The sequence below is a fragment of the Tachysurus fulvidraco genome, chromosome 19, assembly GCF_022655615.1.
Source record: "Tachysurus fulvidraco isolate hzauxx_2018 chromosome 19, HZAU_PFXX_2.0, whole genome shotgun sequence".
Classification (NCBI taxonomy): Eukaryota; Metazoa; Chordata; class Actinopteri; order Siluriformes; family Bagridae; genus Tachysurus; species Tachysurus fulvidraco.
The window spans coordinates 12,578,297-12,593,878 of record NC_062536.1 but is presented as its reverse complement, the minus strand read 5'-3'; the positions used below and the strand labels follow the sequence as shown (position 1 = coordinate 12,593,878).

The following is a 15,582-nucleotide window of genomic DNA, read 5'->3' as shown; positions in this document are numbered from 1 at the left end:
GTTGGAATCTCTGTGCATGCCTGTAAGGGAGTGAGTGTATGAGTGAGTGAGTGAGTGAGTGAGTGAGTGAGTGAGTGAGTGAGTGAGTGAGTGTCTGTGTGTCTGCTTGCGTGTGTGTGTGTGTGTGTGTGTGTGTGTGTGTGTGTGCATCTGTGTTAGCATCTTTGTGAACACCTGCAAGTGAGAGAGTGAGTGTGTGTGCGCATCTGTATATGCGTCTGCTTGTGCATCTTTATGTGTTTGTGTGTGCATGCCTCTGAGTGAGTGAGTGAGTGAGTGAGTGAGTGAGTGAGTGAGTGAGTGAGTGAGTGAGTGAGTGAGTGAGTGAGTGAGTGAGTGTGTAAGTTGTGTGTTTTTGCTTGCGCTTCTCTATGTATGCATGTTAGTGTGTGTGTGTGTGTGTGTGTGTGTGTGTGTGTGTGTGTGTGTGTGTGTGTGTGTGTGTGTGTGTGTGTGTGTGTGTGTGTGTGTGTGTGTGTGTGTGCATCTGTGTTAGCATCTTTGTGCACACCTGTAAGTGAGAGAGTGAGTGTGTGTGCATCTGTATATGCGTCTGCTTGTGCATCTCTATGTGTTTGTGTGTGCATGCCTCTGAGTGAGTGAGTGAGTGAATGAGTGAGTGAGTGAGTGAGTTGTGTGTGTCTGTGGGTCTGCTTGCGCGTCTCTATGTATGCATGTTTATGTGGTTGTGTGTGTGTGTGTGTGTGTGTGTGTGTGTGTGTGTGTGTGTGTGTGTGTGCATCTGTGTTAGCATCTCTGTGCACACCTGTAAGTGAGAGAGAGTGTTTGTGTGTGTGTGTGTGTGTGTGTGTGTGTGTGTGTGTGTGTGTGTGTGTGTGTGTGTGTGTGTGTGTGTGTGTGTGTGCATCTGTGTTAGCATCTCTGTGCACACCTGTAAGTGAGAGAGAGTGTTTGTGTGTGTGTGTGTGTGTGTGTGCTTGCGCACCACTATGTGTGCTTGTGTATGAGTGTGCAAGTGTGTGTGCATATGCATTTGCTTGCGCCCTGTAATTGCACCAGAATTGAGACTCTCATAGACTTTGTGGTTGCCTAGTATAGAGACGTTTGTGGTTGAACTTCAGAGTTCAGTGACTTTCAGGAACTTCTGCACAAACCCCATCTCACGAAGAATCTGTTGGAATTCTAATAAGCATGTATAATTTCTTTGTATTTTTTAAAATCACCTCTTCCTGTTTTCATGTGAAAATCTTCTTGTGAATATTTCTACGAATCAGCCGTTTGCACAGTGATTGAGTTTCACACCTATTCAAGGATGACCACTTATTGTATGAGTGTTTTTTATTTCCCTCAGGAATTCTAGAGTATGGTACAACAATTAAAAGTTTAATGTGAACACAAATACTTAGGTAGTACAAATTACACTGTTAGATGTTATAACAAAGGTTTGACGATTGTATTGTCTTTTTATCAGATTATATTTTTCTATATTATAGATTATATATTTTGTCAAATTATACATTTCAGTTAAACAAGTTATACATTGCAGTGTACAGTTCTAACATATTCTATATATTTTCTGTGAGTGTGCATGTGTGCACGTGTGTGTGTCTGCGCGTGCGCGTGTGTACAGAAAAGTTCAATTCAGATTATTTCCACCAGAGTGAGACAGATCTCAGGTCTGAACGGATTTCTTTTGTCAATTGTGCTGGGTGGACCTTAGTTTTATGGATAGCAACAACCACTTACATTACATTTACATTTAAGAAAATGAAATAAAAGCTTTAAATTCTCAATGAGTGAATACATTAACACTAGTTCACTTGGTTACAGACTTAGGATACCATCAACAGAATAGAAAAGAGTCTTGCTACAGCTACTTGCCTACTTGCTACTTGCCTACCTCTTACCCTGAGAGAAAATATTTAAATATTTGTTTAATTGCATCTTATGCTTGCAGACTCTTGGTTTTATGGCTAAAAAACATCAATGAAGTGTTAAAAAAATAAGGGTTGGTTCTGACGTATGGCTTATTAGACAAACTGCTATATTATCAAAGTGTTAAAGATTGAAAGATAACAAAGGATTAAATATTTAAATAATACTTTTGAAAAATATATTCATCCATTCCTCCATCCATTTTCTTTAGCGCTTATCCTACACAGTGTCATGGGAAGTTTATTACAGGTCTATCGAAGCTCAAGGTGGGGGATGCCCTGAACAGGGTGCCAATCCAATGCAGGGCACAACCACACACACACACACACTTACATACACACACAAACAACCGGAACACCCAGAGGAAGTCCCCAAAGCATGGGGAGAACATACAAACTCCAGAGATGTGGGGCAAACTTGCTAACAACTTTTACTGGTTTTAAATGTGTATACATTTAAACATGCATTATTTGTATATAGTCGACTGTAAAAAACAAATCGGTAACTGGAAATTATTTGCCAATCTAAACACATGCAAAACATATGTTTCAATAACACAAACTACATTTATTTATGTAATTGAAGATTTTATCCAGTCCAAACATGGAGCCAAGAATATATATATAAAATTGTTATATAGTGAGTAAATAAAAGTATAAATAATAATATTCTTCAAGTCAAGGATGGCTACCAATATAGAAGGCATTTTTATTTGAACTGATTCAATGCATTTGATGTAGAAGCCAACCTTTATTGTCACATATAAAAGTACAATACAGTGAAATTCTCCCAACTTGTAAGGAAGCTGTGATAAAAGCCCATGAGTTAGTGAGATACAGTAGTACCTTAATTAACCCCTCATAGAGGAAATTCGTGATATGGCACATGATGATGTAAACAGATTACTTTACTAAGGAAGTACAGACTGTTTACCTACATGTTGGAGATTTTAAAATATGATGCTTTTGGAAAAGATACAGCTTATATCTGGGTGGATGAGTCATAGTTATATCTGGGTGGATGAGTCTGGTTCTGGTCAAGGATTCTTCCTTTTCTCAAGGAGTTTTTCTTTTCTTACCACTTTTTCTTTGTTTTTGTTTTTTTAAAGTTTGCTTTTTTGTGATCTAAATCTACATCCATATTAAAAAATAGGTTTTCATTACTAAGAGCTACAACTTTTTATTCTAATACCGAAAAGGAAGCACTTTCAGCTAAAAAAAACACATACAAACAACAGATTTATTAACAAAAATGCAGAAACACAATTTTGTGTAACAGAAATTGAGACAAACATGTTGAGAAATGAGACAAGTGTATCATCTGGTAGAGAAATAACAAAATTAGTGTAAGCCTGCTGATGCTGCTCAACAATGTACAATAAGAACTGAGTTTGTGATTCATCTTTTGTCATAAGGCCACTGTACAGTATATTTGAATTGAAGCATTCAGCATGGTCGTTCACCTCTAGAACAGCCTGCTGGAAGTCTTCTCGCGACTCCCCCATGTCTGGAAACATCATTTAAGTCACTTTTTTAATTCGGGACAAAATCCTCAAGGTTCTTGTCACTGAATGACTCTAGATCTAAAGTGATTCATTTAGAATGTCCATGTTCAAGGTCACCCTCATATTTTATCACTTATCATCGGTCGCTTTGTTGAAGTATCTATCTATCTATCTATCTATCTATCTATCTATCTATCTATCTATCTATCTATCTATCTATCTATCTATCTATCTATCTATCTATCTATCTATCTATCTATCTATCTATTAGCCAAAAAGACACAATATAATTGAGATGGGGAAAAAATTGTTAAAATGATAACATGCCAAAAAATAACTAGCATCATGTTAAAAAATTGGCTAATAGTGTTAGTGGTCCAGTTCACAGGACATGATTACAATTAACTTACAGTATGATAAACAAATATCTTTATGTATACAGGACTCAGAGGATAATGCCAACAACTCAGCATATGGTCTAAACATGTCTGAAACTAGCTATCTTTTTTCTTTATTTGTGCATACTAAAATATAAAGTCACTTTCACTGGTAATACAGATAAATCAGATGATTTTAAGTATGATTACATGCTAGACAGATATATAAACACAATCTGCATGAAGCTTATTTGTATACATTGTTTGAATGACCAGTTCTTACTGAATCATGTCAATCCTTGCTTATATTAATGCTAATTAGCATGCATAGCACTGATACTCCAGCACTGCTGCTATTCTTACAGAGCTCTGTAACAGTGCTTTTGCCGTGATTGCCTCTGAAATAAATGTAAAAATATTCCTGCATCTTAGTAATACATGAATGAGACCCATGTCTCATAATTTATGTGTATTTTATGTGCATATTTATCAGACACATAAAATATCACAACACAAGCCCTCCTACAGCTTTAAAGTCCATCCGGCTGTTCTAAACTACCATGCCGGATTTCTTTAACTGTTTTCCTTCAGTAGATTATTCAATATCCCATAAATTCCAGTTCATATACATTGCTGGTATGTTGATGATTCACAACTCAAACACACTTGTTTGAAGTCAAAGACTGAAGCCCCTCTTCTTGCACACTCTCTCCACCCAGCTCTCTCTCTCTTTCTCTTAATATTTCTTTCAATCTATCCACCTGTCACTCTCTCACTCCATTTGTCTTTCTGTGCATAACAGTCTCATGCCTTCAATCTTCTGTGTCATTCTCACTCTATCTGTCATTTTACTTGTATCTCTCTATTTGTCAAATATTTGTCAAAATTTCTTTCTTTCTTTCTTTCTTTCTTTCTTTCTTTCTTTCTTTCTTTCTTATTTTCTTTCTTTCTTTCAACTTCATTCTATCTTTAAGCTGAGGAAGTTTCTAACTTCTAGTTGTACTTATTAAAGCCAATGTCAAACTTCATCGTGACAAACATTACCTCTATTTTTGTCCTTTTGCACATGTAATTTAATCTGTTTAATATTACAGATGGTCATCTACATAATCATCCTGGTACAAATTATAGCTGTTAAATTATTGTTTTGAAGGATTTAGCTTCCTCATCCTATACCTTAACAAAAGTCTAGAAGAATCTGAAAATGTCTGTAAGCTCGAATCTCACTAAGTGGGTCAGTGTGTATAATATGTGAGAAATTCCTCTCAGCATTGAAGCATAAACACCTGCTGTGTTGTGTGGGTTGATTGCATGTTATGGCTTTTATTTTCTTAAGGGGGAAGACCAGGATGTGCAGTGGGGTTATTTCTGAAATTTGGTTTAACGAAGTTGAAACTTTAAACTGTTACCGATCCATGAACAGCAGATTTCGTTTGGTCACAGTGAAAAAATCCGGAATTAAAATTGTTTACTTCTATTTTGTTCGTTATTTTGTGGCATATAAAAACAAGCATCGTTGTCTCTTCATTCTGATAATCAGTTCTGTTCTTTTGGTCAAATCTTTTTAAGTCATATAAACACTTAAAGGCTGTGTCTGCTGTCATTTGTACAGAGGATTATGTCCAATTTGCTGTGGCATGTAACTAGTGTGAATATACAAAGTCCCCACGCCCCTCGGAAAATTGCATGCATTGTGGCATAAAAAATAAGGAAACTTCTACAAAAAACATCTTACCTCGATAGGTGGTTAATCAGAATTGACTAGTGACAGCTGTGTGATAATTTTTTTTTTAGAATCTGATAGGTCATCTCTAGCTCTGTCACATGCCATCATTATAAAAGAATGTGCACACTTAGGTATGCAACCTGGTTATTATAAGTCTTTTGTTTTGTTTTGTTTTGTTTTTCCCCTAAAATGCTATTTGATTATCACTTGAATTTGTTTAGCTGCTATAGCACATTAAAGATGGACAGACACGATTTATCTTTTATTTTTGTACATCACAAAACCTACAAGGGGTGTGTTGATATTTTATATCCACATTATATATAGGATCTTTTGAAGTATAGAGAACTGAGTCTTTGTGGATTTAGAGAAAGCGTATGACAGGTTTCAGAGAGTGGAGCTATGGTACTGAATGAGGATGTGAGGAGTGGTAGAGAAGTACGTACAGAAGTATGATGGAGGTACCGGAGATGAGGATGTTGAAGTTCTCTTTAGGAGTGACAAGGATGGACAGGATTAGGAACAAGTACATCAGAGGGACAGCTCAGGTTGGCTGTTTTGTGGACGAGGTCAGAGAGGCTAGATTGAGATGGTTCGGACATGTACAGAGGAGGGAGATGGTTATATTGGTAGATGGATGTTAAGTGGTCAAGAGGAAGGTCAAAGAGGAGATACATGGATGTGTTGAAAGATGACATGAAGTTAATTGGTGCGAGAGTAGAGGTTGCTGAGGACAGAGTTAGGTGGAAACAGATGACTCGGTGTGTTACTCCTGATGGGAAAAGCTGAAAGTCAAAGAATGACATCTTTTGGCTTTACTTGCATTTATGATATGTTAAACTGGCTTCTTTCCCGGTACGATCTTTGCAGGCGGAAACCAAAGACAAGGTAGCTGAAAAGAATCCTGTAAGTTTGGCAAGAAAATCCTATTTTACTCATTTTTTTGGCTGGTCTCCACAACTCAGCCACAATGGCAAATTTTCCAAGATTGCCAAACATATTTGGTTGCAGTTACAAGGTGGCACACCTAGCTATGTATGATATTTAAAAGGCAATGTGATTTGTATTTACTCAGATTTCCTTCTTCTTCTTCTTCTTCTTCTTCTTCTTCTACCGCTTATCCGGGGCCGGGTCGCGGGGGCAGCAGTCTAAGCAGGGATGCCCAAACTTCCCCCTCCGCAGACACTTCCTCCAGCTCTTCCGGGGGAATACCAAGGCGTTCCCAGGCCAGCCGAGAGACATAGTCCCTCCAGCATGTCGTAGGTCTTCCCCGGGGCCTCCTCCCGGTTGGACATGCCCGGAACACCTCCCCAGGGAGGCGTCCAGGAGGCATCCGAAACAGATGCCCGAGCCACCTCAGCTGACTCCTCTCGATGTGGATGAGCAGCGGCTCTACTCTGAGCTCCTCCCGAGTGACCGAGCTCCTCACCCTATCTCTAAGGGAGCGCCCAGCCACCCTGCGGAGGAAACTCATTTCGGCCGCCTGTATCCGGGATCTCGTCCTATCGGTCATGACCCAAAGCTCGTGACCATAGGTGAGGGTAGGAACGTAGATCGACCGGTAAATAGAGAGCTTCGCCTTGTGGCTCAGCTCTTTCTTCACCACAACAGATCGGTATATCGACCGCATCACTGCAGAAGATACACCAATCCGCCTGTCGATCTCCCGCTCCATCCTTCCCTCACTCGTAAACGAGACCCCAAGATACTTAAACTCCTCCACTTGATGCAGGAGCTCTCCACCAACCTCTCCATCAGATTTCCTTTGTCTGATATTTTGAGTTAAGAAATAGGGGAAGCTCAGATGAGGGAAAACACTTTTTTAAACCAGTGTAAACTAGGTTACATTTGTTCAATTCAATGCCTTCATGTTTGGCATTTTATTCTGCGGAATTCTTCTTTGTGAGTGTGTTACAAACTTTTTAGTGCTCTGACCTAAAAATCATTTGCATATGGACAGCATGGACAGAATATCCAGTCAATGAACTTCTAAAATTTCCAGAGTCAGAACAATGTGTTACACTTATGGTACATTTTTAGGTGTCATAACCTGGAGGGAGATGTTTATAGGTGCTGTTTATTAATAAACCAATTTAGCAAACCAACTCATAGTCACAAACAGGCAGTGGTTACACTAAGAAACTGGAATCTAGACTCACATTTTTTAGGAGCCTTATCTAAGAGTTTCTTGATGTTAACAAATAACTAAATCTGCTTTTTGGAACACAATGACATCTAAAGGTTTGCAATATAGTGTTAAGAATGTAACAGTAATAAAAGGTTTAAGGTCCCTAATTGGACTGTAATGCGTTTAAATAAAAGGCAGTAGTGGCTCAAGGTGTAAAAGCTCCTGGTTGTTGATCAGAAGGTTAGAGTTCATGCACTGCCTAGCTGCACTAGGGTTGTTGTGTCAGGGCTGACCCTGTACTCTGACCTTTAGGATATGTGAAGAAAGAATTTTACTATGCTTTTATATATGTAACAAATATATGCTTCTTCTTCTTTTAAACTTTAAAGGTTCACAGTAGGTTATTTTCTAGGTAAAAGATACATGCTACAAAAGCTGTTTGAGTGCCCCACCCCAGCAACAAGAAATGGTACAGTTTTGTACCTTTTTATAGTTGTATGCCCTTTCTTGGAGATGTGTGGTTTTCTTTTTTCCTTAATTCTGACCACTCCCACAGTTATTATTGTCTGTAACTGACAAAGATATAGCAGATACTGACGAAGTATGAATGAAATGCGTCATGCAATGCCTCATGAACACCATTGACCCTCTCATGTTAATGAACATGGTCTTTCTTTGTCATTTAAGCTTTATTCAGAAACTAAAAATAGCTCCTACGGCACTTTTGTTGTGTCCCATGGGTCCTGCAAGATCCCTGTCCAAATGCATGCATGCTTCTGTTTCTATTGCTCTTTTGCTTCATGTCTTGGTTACAACTGCTTTGAATTTATGAATGAATGAATGAATGAATGAGTGAATGAATGAATGAAATTATGTTACAACATTGACGTTTGTGATGGTGAAGCCTTTGATTTTGCCCTTACCACAACAACCTTCTTTTCTTGTATTTTGCTGTCAGCATGTGGGTATCTAAAGAATTCAACTGCTAACTGCGACATGAAGCAGAAGACTCAAAAAGATTAGTGCATGAGTAGTTCAGCCCCATGCCTCTTCAAGTATAATATTAAAATAAAGTATACACAAACATTAAAACAAGATCTGTCATTATAGCATCTAGCCTGATCCAGATCCTGCCCCCACATGCCTCTGCATCAGTTATCCCCTACTGCCAGTGATTAAACTTATATTTTATTAATTAGCCTTGCCTATAATTTATCAACAGATTCTGTACCAACAAGACATAGTGAGAATGAGCTGGAAAATACAGACCAAAGTAAAGTTCTAATGCTCCTATTTGTCATGACTATTGAGAATAATCATTTATAGCATGTCTAAATTTGAAAAATGTGTTATAGATGTACTATGTGTGTATATGCTATGTTTTATACTGGAACTATATTAGATTCCTGTTAGATTTCGTATATAATACTTGCCATCTTCTCTTATATATTTTTTTTAATTGCCCTTGAACTTTCAGAGCATATTGACATATGAACTTATCACTTATTGAAAAAAAACAAAAAAACAGAATAATTCCTGATTACTTTGACACTTCTGTGCTGTGTCTGTGGTAAACAGTACCTTAAAATGAATTCTACTCAGACATGAGAGAGAAGACTGACTGTTCTTTTCATTGTTTATTTACACAGGAAAATGTGCAAATCTGCAAAATAGTTTTAGAAAATATTTCATGTATTTATAGCATCCAGAGGTATTTTTTATTTCAAAGGTAAAGAATACAAACTCCTATGAGTCGACATTACAAAATTTTACAATTCATCTGAATATTCAGGCAATGCAGAATAAATTACATAAGACAAAATAATTTATTTTAAACACAATAAATACTGACATTGACATTTAGCTGCAGGATCCGCACCTTGTCCTCCGCATGTGTACACTCAACACTAAGACACTGGGTTAAGTTATTGGACCAAATAAAAAAAGTCACAATGGAGGAACTGAGGAGTTTCCTCCACATTTTGACTCATCAGTCAGTGATAGGTGAAGTCATGTTTATGGTACCATCTGGCTGCCAGGTGTGCAAAGTGAACTGTAGACTATTGGTACTATTACCATCTGGTTGCATGAGACATTCATAGGAAAGTAAGCAAGGGTGATGTGATCGGATCATTTTTCCATTTCAAACAAAGTCTCAAGAAAAGGTAACAGTGTTTGCCGTACCCCTAAACACAAAATAAGCCTCTGCCTAGAGCTGGACAAAATGACAATATAACATTGAAATGTTTTTTTAGATATCTTGGATATAATAAGACGTTCAATAAATATACTTACAACCTGACTGGAAGCAGCTAATGTGCTCCTCAAATTGTATACTTTGTTTAAACAATGTTTAAATGTTAACATGTTAAACTCTTGAATTATTCTTTTACTACTGCTCAGTGTTAAATATTTATTAATTTATTTTATAAACGATTTATAATAAACGCTACTAAATTGCTGGCTGTTTGTGAATCAAGGATAAATTGTGACTCAGTATGGTGATGTGATATTTTGACATATTGCCCAGCCCTACCTCTACCATCTGTTTCTTAGCTGACGCAGTCATATTTTATAGCCACAGACTACTGGCATTTGCTGTGTGACAGATTTTTGTCAATGTAAAGACTGATCCAACGAAGTATTGTCTCAAAATCTCCCACTGCTTGTGATATCTCTGTTGATTGCAGCTGCAAAAGACAGAATGATGAGGTTATTTACTGTACGAACTCACAGACCTTCTAATGGACAGTCCATTACATAAGAATGTGCATACAACACAGCATCTACTGTATCATGTAAGATAAAATGAGGAATGAGTAAACTATTGAATAAATGAAACATCAACAATAATTTGCTAAGGTGATACATGCAATAATCAGTATTTTACCACAGCTTACAATGATTAACATCACAAAAATAGCATGTCTTTAATGATTAGCAAACAGCACTGCTCTTATATTGGGGAGTTCATACCTTTTTGAAAGCCTCTTCCATTTCCTTGATCTTCTTCCTTGCATAGCGAGTGACTTCTGCTTGACCATTCTCCTTCTAATAGAACCGCAAGAAGTCCTTTTTAAAACTTGCAACACATGTATTTACAAACATTATTTCCTAGTCCATGATTGCAGCATAATTTGTGCAGGACCATGGCCTGAGACCTTAGAGGACATGAACCAATAATCTGTGAGGTTTCAGTTAGATGGCTAGACCACATTTGATAATGATTTTCAAAGCAGTAGAATGTGGGGCTTATGAAGAAATGGATAGAGAGGTTGTTAGTGGACGTACACAGATTTCCAATGTCCGCCAAAGAGTTAGTATACATAATGAGGTAGGAGCTTAAGTTATGCTCTCCTAGCTTCTTAATAGATCGTTTAAATTACAGTATGCAATAATTATCATACACATAGATTTTTTTTTTGTTTGTGTCAATGGTTCTTTGGATGTTTATAGATTTAAAGCTTCATTAAAAGCATGAACTAATAATTATTAAACATACTGTTGTCAGGCTGTACACACTTTACAGGTTCCTTCCCTGACATAGACAACGACAGAACCATTAAGGGACTATGTTGTGTTACAAAAGAAAATGTTTATACTTACACAGCGTTCCACACTGATTTTTAGTCTGTAAAAGGAATTTATGAATCTCTCGGGATAATCTATGTCATGGCTCCACAGCTTCATGAATACGTGATCTTCATAGATTCCCAGCATCTTGTTGATATCAGCGATGTTCAGCTTCTGCAATTCAACAGATTCCAGAAAATGTCAGGATATACTTTGTTTGTACAGGTGAATGTTTGAAACAACCTGTTCCTCTAAAAACTTTTTACAAAATACTTCTTATTTCCTAGATCAGCCCATACCCATCTCTTATTAACTACTGAGCTTTAACGTGTTTATTTTTAAGCGAAGCACTTCCAAGATAAACTGTATCACCCAAATATCACTTACAGTACATTGTACATGTAGTACATCCTAGGTATCAGATATGAATTGCATATGACTTATTGACTATTTCATGAGACATTTTGACTGTATGTAGATTTCAGCCCACCTACCTTGATGTAAAACTTTGGCAAAAATCTTTTGTGGCGTCTGCTGTCACTCTGGATAAAAGAAAATTACACGAATTAGTTAATGATTAACTATAATGAAGACTAGTAAGTGACATTATTAAGCTACTTACAGGCCAAGGCTTGCTGATGCTCTTCAGTGTTTTGATCATGTCCTTCATCATGGGTAGAGGCAGACAGCTGGCCAGGCAGCTCACCTGTGCACACCTGGCTCTCTTCTCACCTGGACAAAAGCGCACGAGCGCGGCCAGGGCAAAGACAGTCAGGACGCTCACGCGCATTCTGCTTCGAGACAGTTACAAATAGCTTGTTTTCGGAACACAACACGACATTTATACTCTTTATACGGCTCGGCATTGTGCTGTAGTGAAAATTCCTACGCGTGTGAGGCGGGACACCGCCCCTTTTGAAAGCGGCGCTCAGAGCTGTCGGCCTCTTTGAAGCGAGCTCGCGGTCAGATTCTACTGCTGACTGTGTGCGCGCGCGCTCTGATTACTGGACGCTCCAGAACTGGGTTACAGTAGCGCGCGCGGATTTCTAACTCCTTCTAACCCACAAATCAGCAGGAGGAAAAAAAGCTTGGCTAATGTTTTTTTTTTCTTTTTTCTTTTTTCTTTCTGTTATTAGGAGCATTTATTTAACATACGCAGTGAATAACAACCCGTAACCAGGCATGAGTTTCTCAAAAACACCGAAATATCAGAATCAGCTTAACTGAGAGAGAGAGAGAGAGAGAGAGAGAGAGAGAGAGAGAGAGAGAGAGAGAGAGAGAGAGAGAGAGAGAGAGTTCTGTAATGTTATGCATAGTAATACAATTTAATAATGTAAATAAATGCATATTCGTATCATTGAAATGTTAACTTTAATATTATCTACTTTTAGGAAACAAGGCCTTCATTTCAGTGATGCATATATTGTAAGTGAACATGTTAAAAATATATATTTATTTATTATTTATATAAACACATTTATTATTTTGCGAATGACTCTGCGGAGACTTTTAGGTACTAAAAATAACACTGCTATTAAGCAAAGTCCTTAAATAACTGCAGTGATGCCTACAAGGTAAAACATGATGTAAAAACAAGAAGCAAATGAAATGACAGTAAAAACAAGAAGCAAATGAAATGACAGTAAATCATTGTGTAAAGCTATATGTGTAGGGATGTGGAAGCCTAGTAGTTAACGTGTTGGACTGCTGTTCGGAAAGGTCGTGAGTTCAAATCCCGGGAACACCAAGGTGTCACTGCTGGGCCCCTGAGCAAGGCCCCTGAGCAAGGCCTTTAACCCTCAGTTGGATAAATGGAAAAAAATTATAAGTCACTCTGGATAACGGTGTCTGCTATATGCCATGAATACAAAATATTAAAGCCATTTATTCCTTTTACTCGTGCATATGTCAGATGTATTTCGGAAATACTTGTGTTATTTCTAAATTACGGGAAAACCATTGCACTGTTTAAGTATTTGTCATTTCTGCTGGTTCCATATAGTGAATCTGCTTAAAATGCTTACAAACTTACTAACAAGATTTGTCACACACATACAATTAGTGATGATTCGCCAGGTTTATTTACTGATACTGTGATGATCAGTCAATTGAGTGTGTAAATATGACACCTCCAGCTTATGCCATCATTTTAAACCAGGTCATCAATCACCTGATTCAGCGAGAACTTCATCTGACCCAGATTGATGGCTTACCACTTTTTGCCAAAATCAGGGTTACAACCAGAACCTTCTTCAAGACACGTTCGACTTCTTGTAAATCACATGAAAGTTTTTTTTTAATTTTTATTTTTTTTACTTATAAGTTTCTGACATCAACTGTTTATTTAGTGTTCAACATCTCTGGGGAAATTTATGGCAAACTTCCTGTTGAAACTCCTGGTATGAAACAAGAAAGAATCTATTATGACTTCGAGCCTTTGTGCTAGCACAATGTGCATCTCCTCTGTGTAACAGTGGGTATTCCAATTTCTTTTTTTAAACACATAGACTCAGACCAGGAAGTTCATGTATGCCTGGTGTCATAAGATTGGATGTCATCTGATTGGATGGTTGCTGTAGTGGAATTCACACATTGTCTATTCTGTTGTCACCTGGTGTGTAATTTAGGAATTATGCAACTTTTACACCGTGCAAGCCACTGAACAATTTCCATGCAGGTAAGATTAGATTACATTCCCAAAACAGTTGCACTTTTAGCACTTGACGTATTACAGTACAAGTTACATGATTTTCATTATGCTAAAAGCATTACTCACAACCTGAACATTTACACCACAAGAGAAAGAATACAAGACTTATTCATTATTCACAATACAATTCATTCTGTATAATTCAAATTCTATTTTAATTTTATTTATTAATTAAGCAATTAATTCTGCATACTTAAAGTTACTTTTTACACCGAATAACCACTGATCACTAAAACTTTGTGTTTTTATCACACACTTTGTTAACACTAAATCAGACTATTTTTACTTGAATATAATGACCTGTCTAACTCTCTAATTCTGTTCAGTATGAGTTTTTACTCATAGACATGCTTGACTCTGACCAGACCCATGAGTCTATCCTGTAGAAGCTATTCAGTACTTATCAGCAGGAAATTTCTTTTTGATTCCCGGTTATAAGATGCAATTATTAAAAGGAAGATTCAGTCTTCTCCGTGGTTTCATTTCTAATGACTTTTTTGTTGGATTGGTTTATTAATAAATCTTTTTAGAGTCAGGATATTGCCTGAACCTAAAAAACGTTTTGGCTCGCATCCGAGTTTTTAAGAATGCTGATCACATACAATCTAGAACTGCTTTGCATGTGACTGCTTATGATAACTTGCCTGGTATACTATAATCGAAGAATACATACGTTAGCTATTTTCTGACCGCATAGAGTCAATCTACTTAAACTACACAGTACCATTACATGAGCAATGTATAATTTCTACTCAGCTTATCTAATGTCCCGAAGTCTTTTTCTATTTAAGTTTATTAAATGACAGTCATAATCTATCATTAGCTATTTTGTGGGTGCCACCATGCTTCACATTGGCATGTTAAAGCTCCAGGATGACTGCGTCAATCCTGACATTGAATTACTTTTAGTATAGAGTTTCACATTCATACTTTCCCTTGTTCATGTGGTTTTCCTCCAGTATCCAAAGTTTCTTCCCTCTGTCCAATAACATACAGTTAGGATTACCTATAATAAATTTGCCCTAACTATGAGTTACATGTGTAAATGTTTTTTAGAGACTGGTACTCCATCTGTGGTGATTTATTTCTACTGTTAAAGAACAAAGTGATAACTAAAGGTGAATTAATGAATTTAATATAATCACTTGGTAGACAAGTGGTAAAGGTGTTGGACAATTTGAAGGTTGTGAGTTTCAATTCCTGGTCCACCAATCTGCCACTGCAAAGACCTTAACCCTCAATTGCTCAGTTGTATTTAAAAAGTGATAAAATGTAAGTTGCTCTGGATAATGGTGTCTGCCAAATGCTATCATTTATTTCCATTTCTCAAGCACACGAGGAGCATGATTTGTATATGTTTTTAGAAAAAGAATCATTGAATGTTTTATTGTTTTATTGATTCTTTTTGGTCCAGACAAATAGGTTGTAGATCATTTGTCATCATGGCAACAAACTGGAAAACCACTTAAAATCATGTCTTATTATTCAGTTATTCATCTAAAGGTGTATTATTTATTACCTATGGTGTAGATGTAGATGTAGTGAAGCGTAGAGAAAATGTAGATATATTAATAATACTAAAGGGTTTAATATAGCTGTAGTTTAAATTTACTCCTAACAATGATTTATTTATTTCCTCTTGAAAATAAGGGGCACAAATGATGAAGT

At 37.1% G+C, this 15,582-nt stretch overlaps 1 protein-coding gene across 1 annotated transcript; it reads right to left on the bottom strand.

Annotated features, from left to right (window-relative positions):
* Positions 1–9,505: 9,505 nt before the first annotated feature.
* il26 (interleukin 26) lies at positions 9,506–12,255 on the bottom strand. Its single transcript, XM_047804142.1, has 5 exons — positions 11,827–12,255; positions 11,699–11,746; positions 11,238–11,378; positions 10,608–10,682; positions 9,506–10,321 (listed from the first exon to the last, which is right to left on the bottom strand). Exons 1-5 carry the CDS (start codon positions 11,992–11,994, stop codon positions 10,217–10,219), a joined length of 537 nt encoding a protein of 178 aa, XP_047660098.1. The 5' UTR covers positions 11,995–12,255; the 3' UTR covers positions 9,506–10,216.
* Between the last annotated feature and the right edge of the window lie 3,327 nt (positions 12,256–15,582).

Excerpts from the sequence above, each read along its gene's own strand:
- il26 (XM_047804142.1), bottom strand. The coding sequence starts at position 11,994 with ATGCGCGTGAGCGTCCTGACTGTCTTTGCCCTGGCCGCGCTCGTGCGC. Across the intron at positions 11,747-11,826 it reads GCATCAGCAAGCCTTGGCCT|AGTGACAGCAGACGCCACAA; the intron begins GTAAGTAGCTTA and ends TCTTTTATCCAG. Across the intron at positions 11,379-11,698 it reads TGCCAAAGTTTTACATCAAG|AAGCTGAACATCGCTGATAT; the intron begins GTAGGTGGGCTG and ends GTTGAATTGCAG.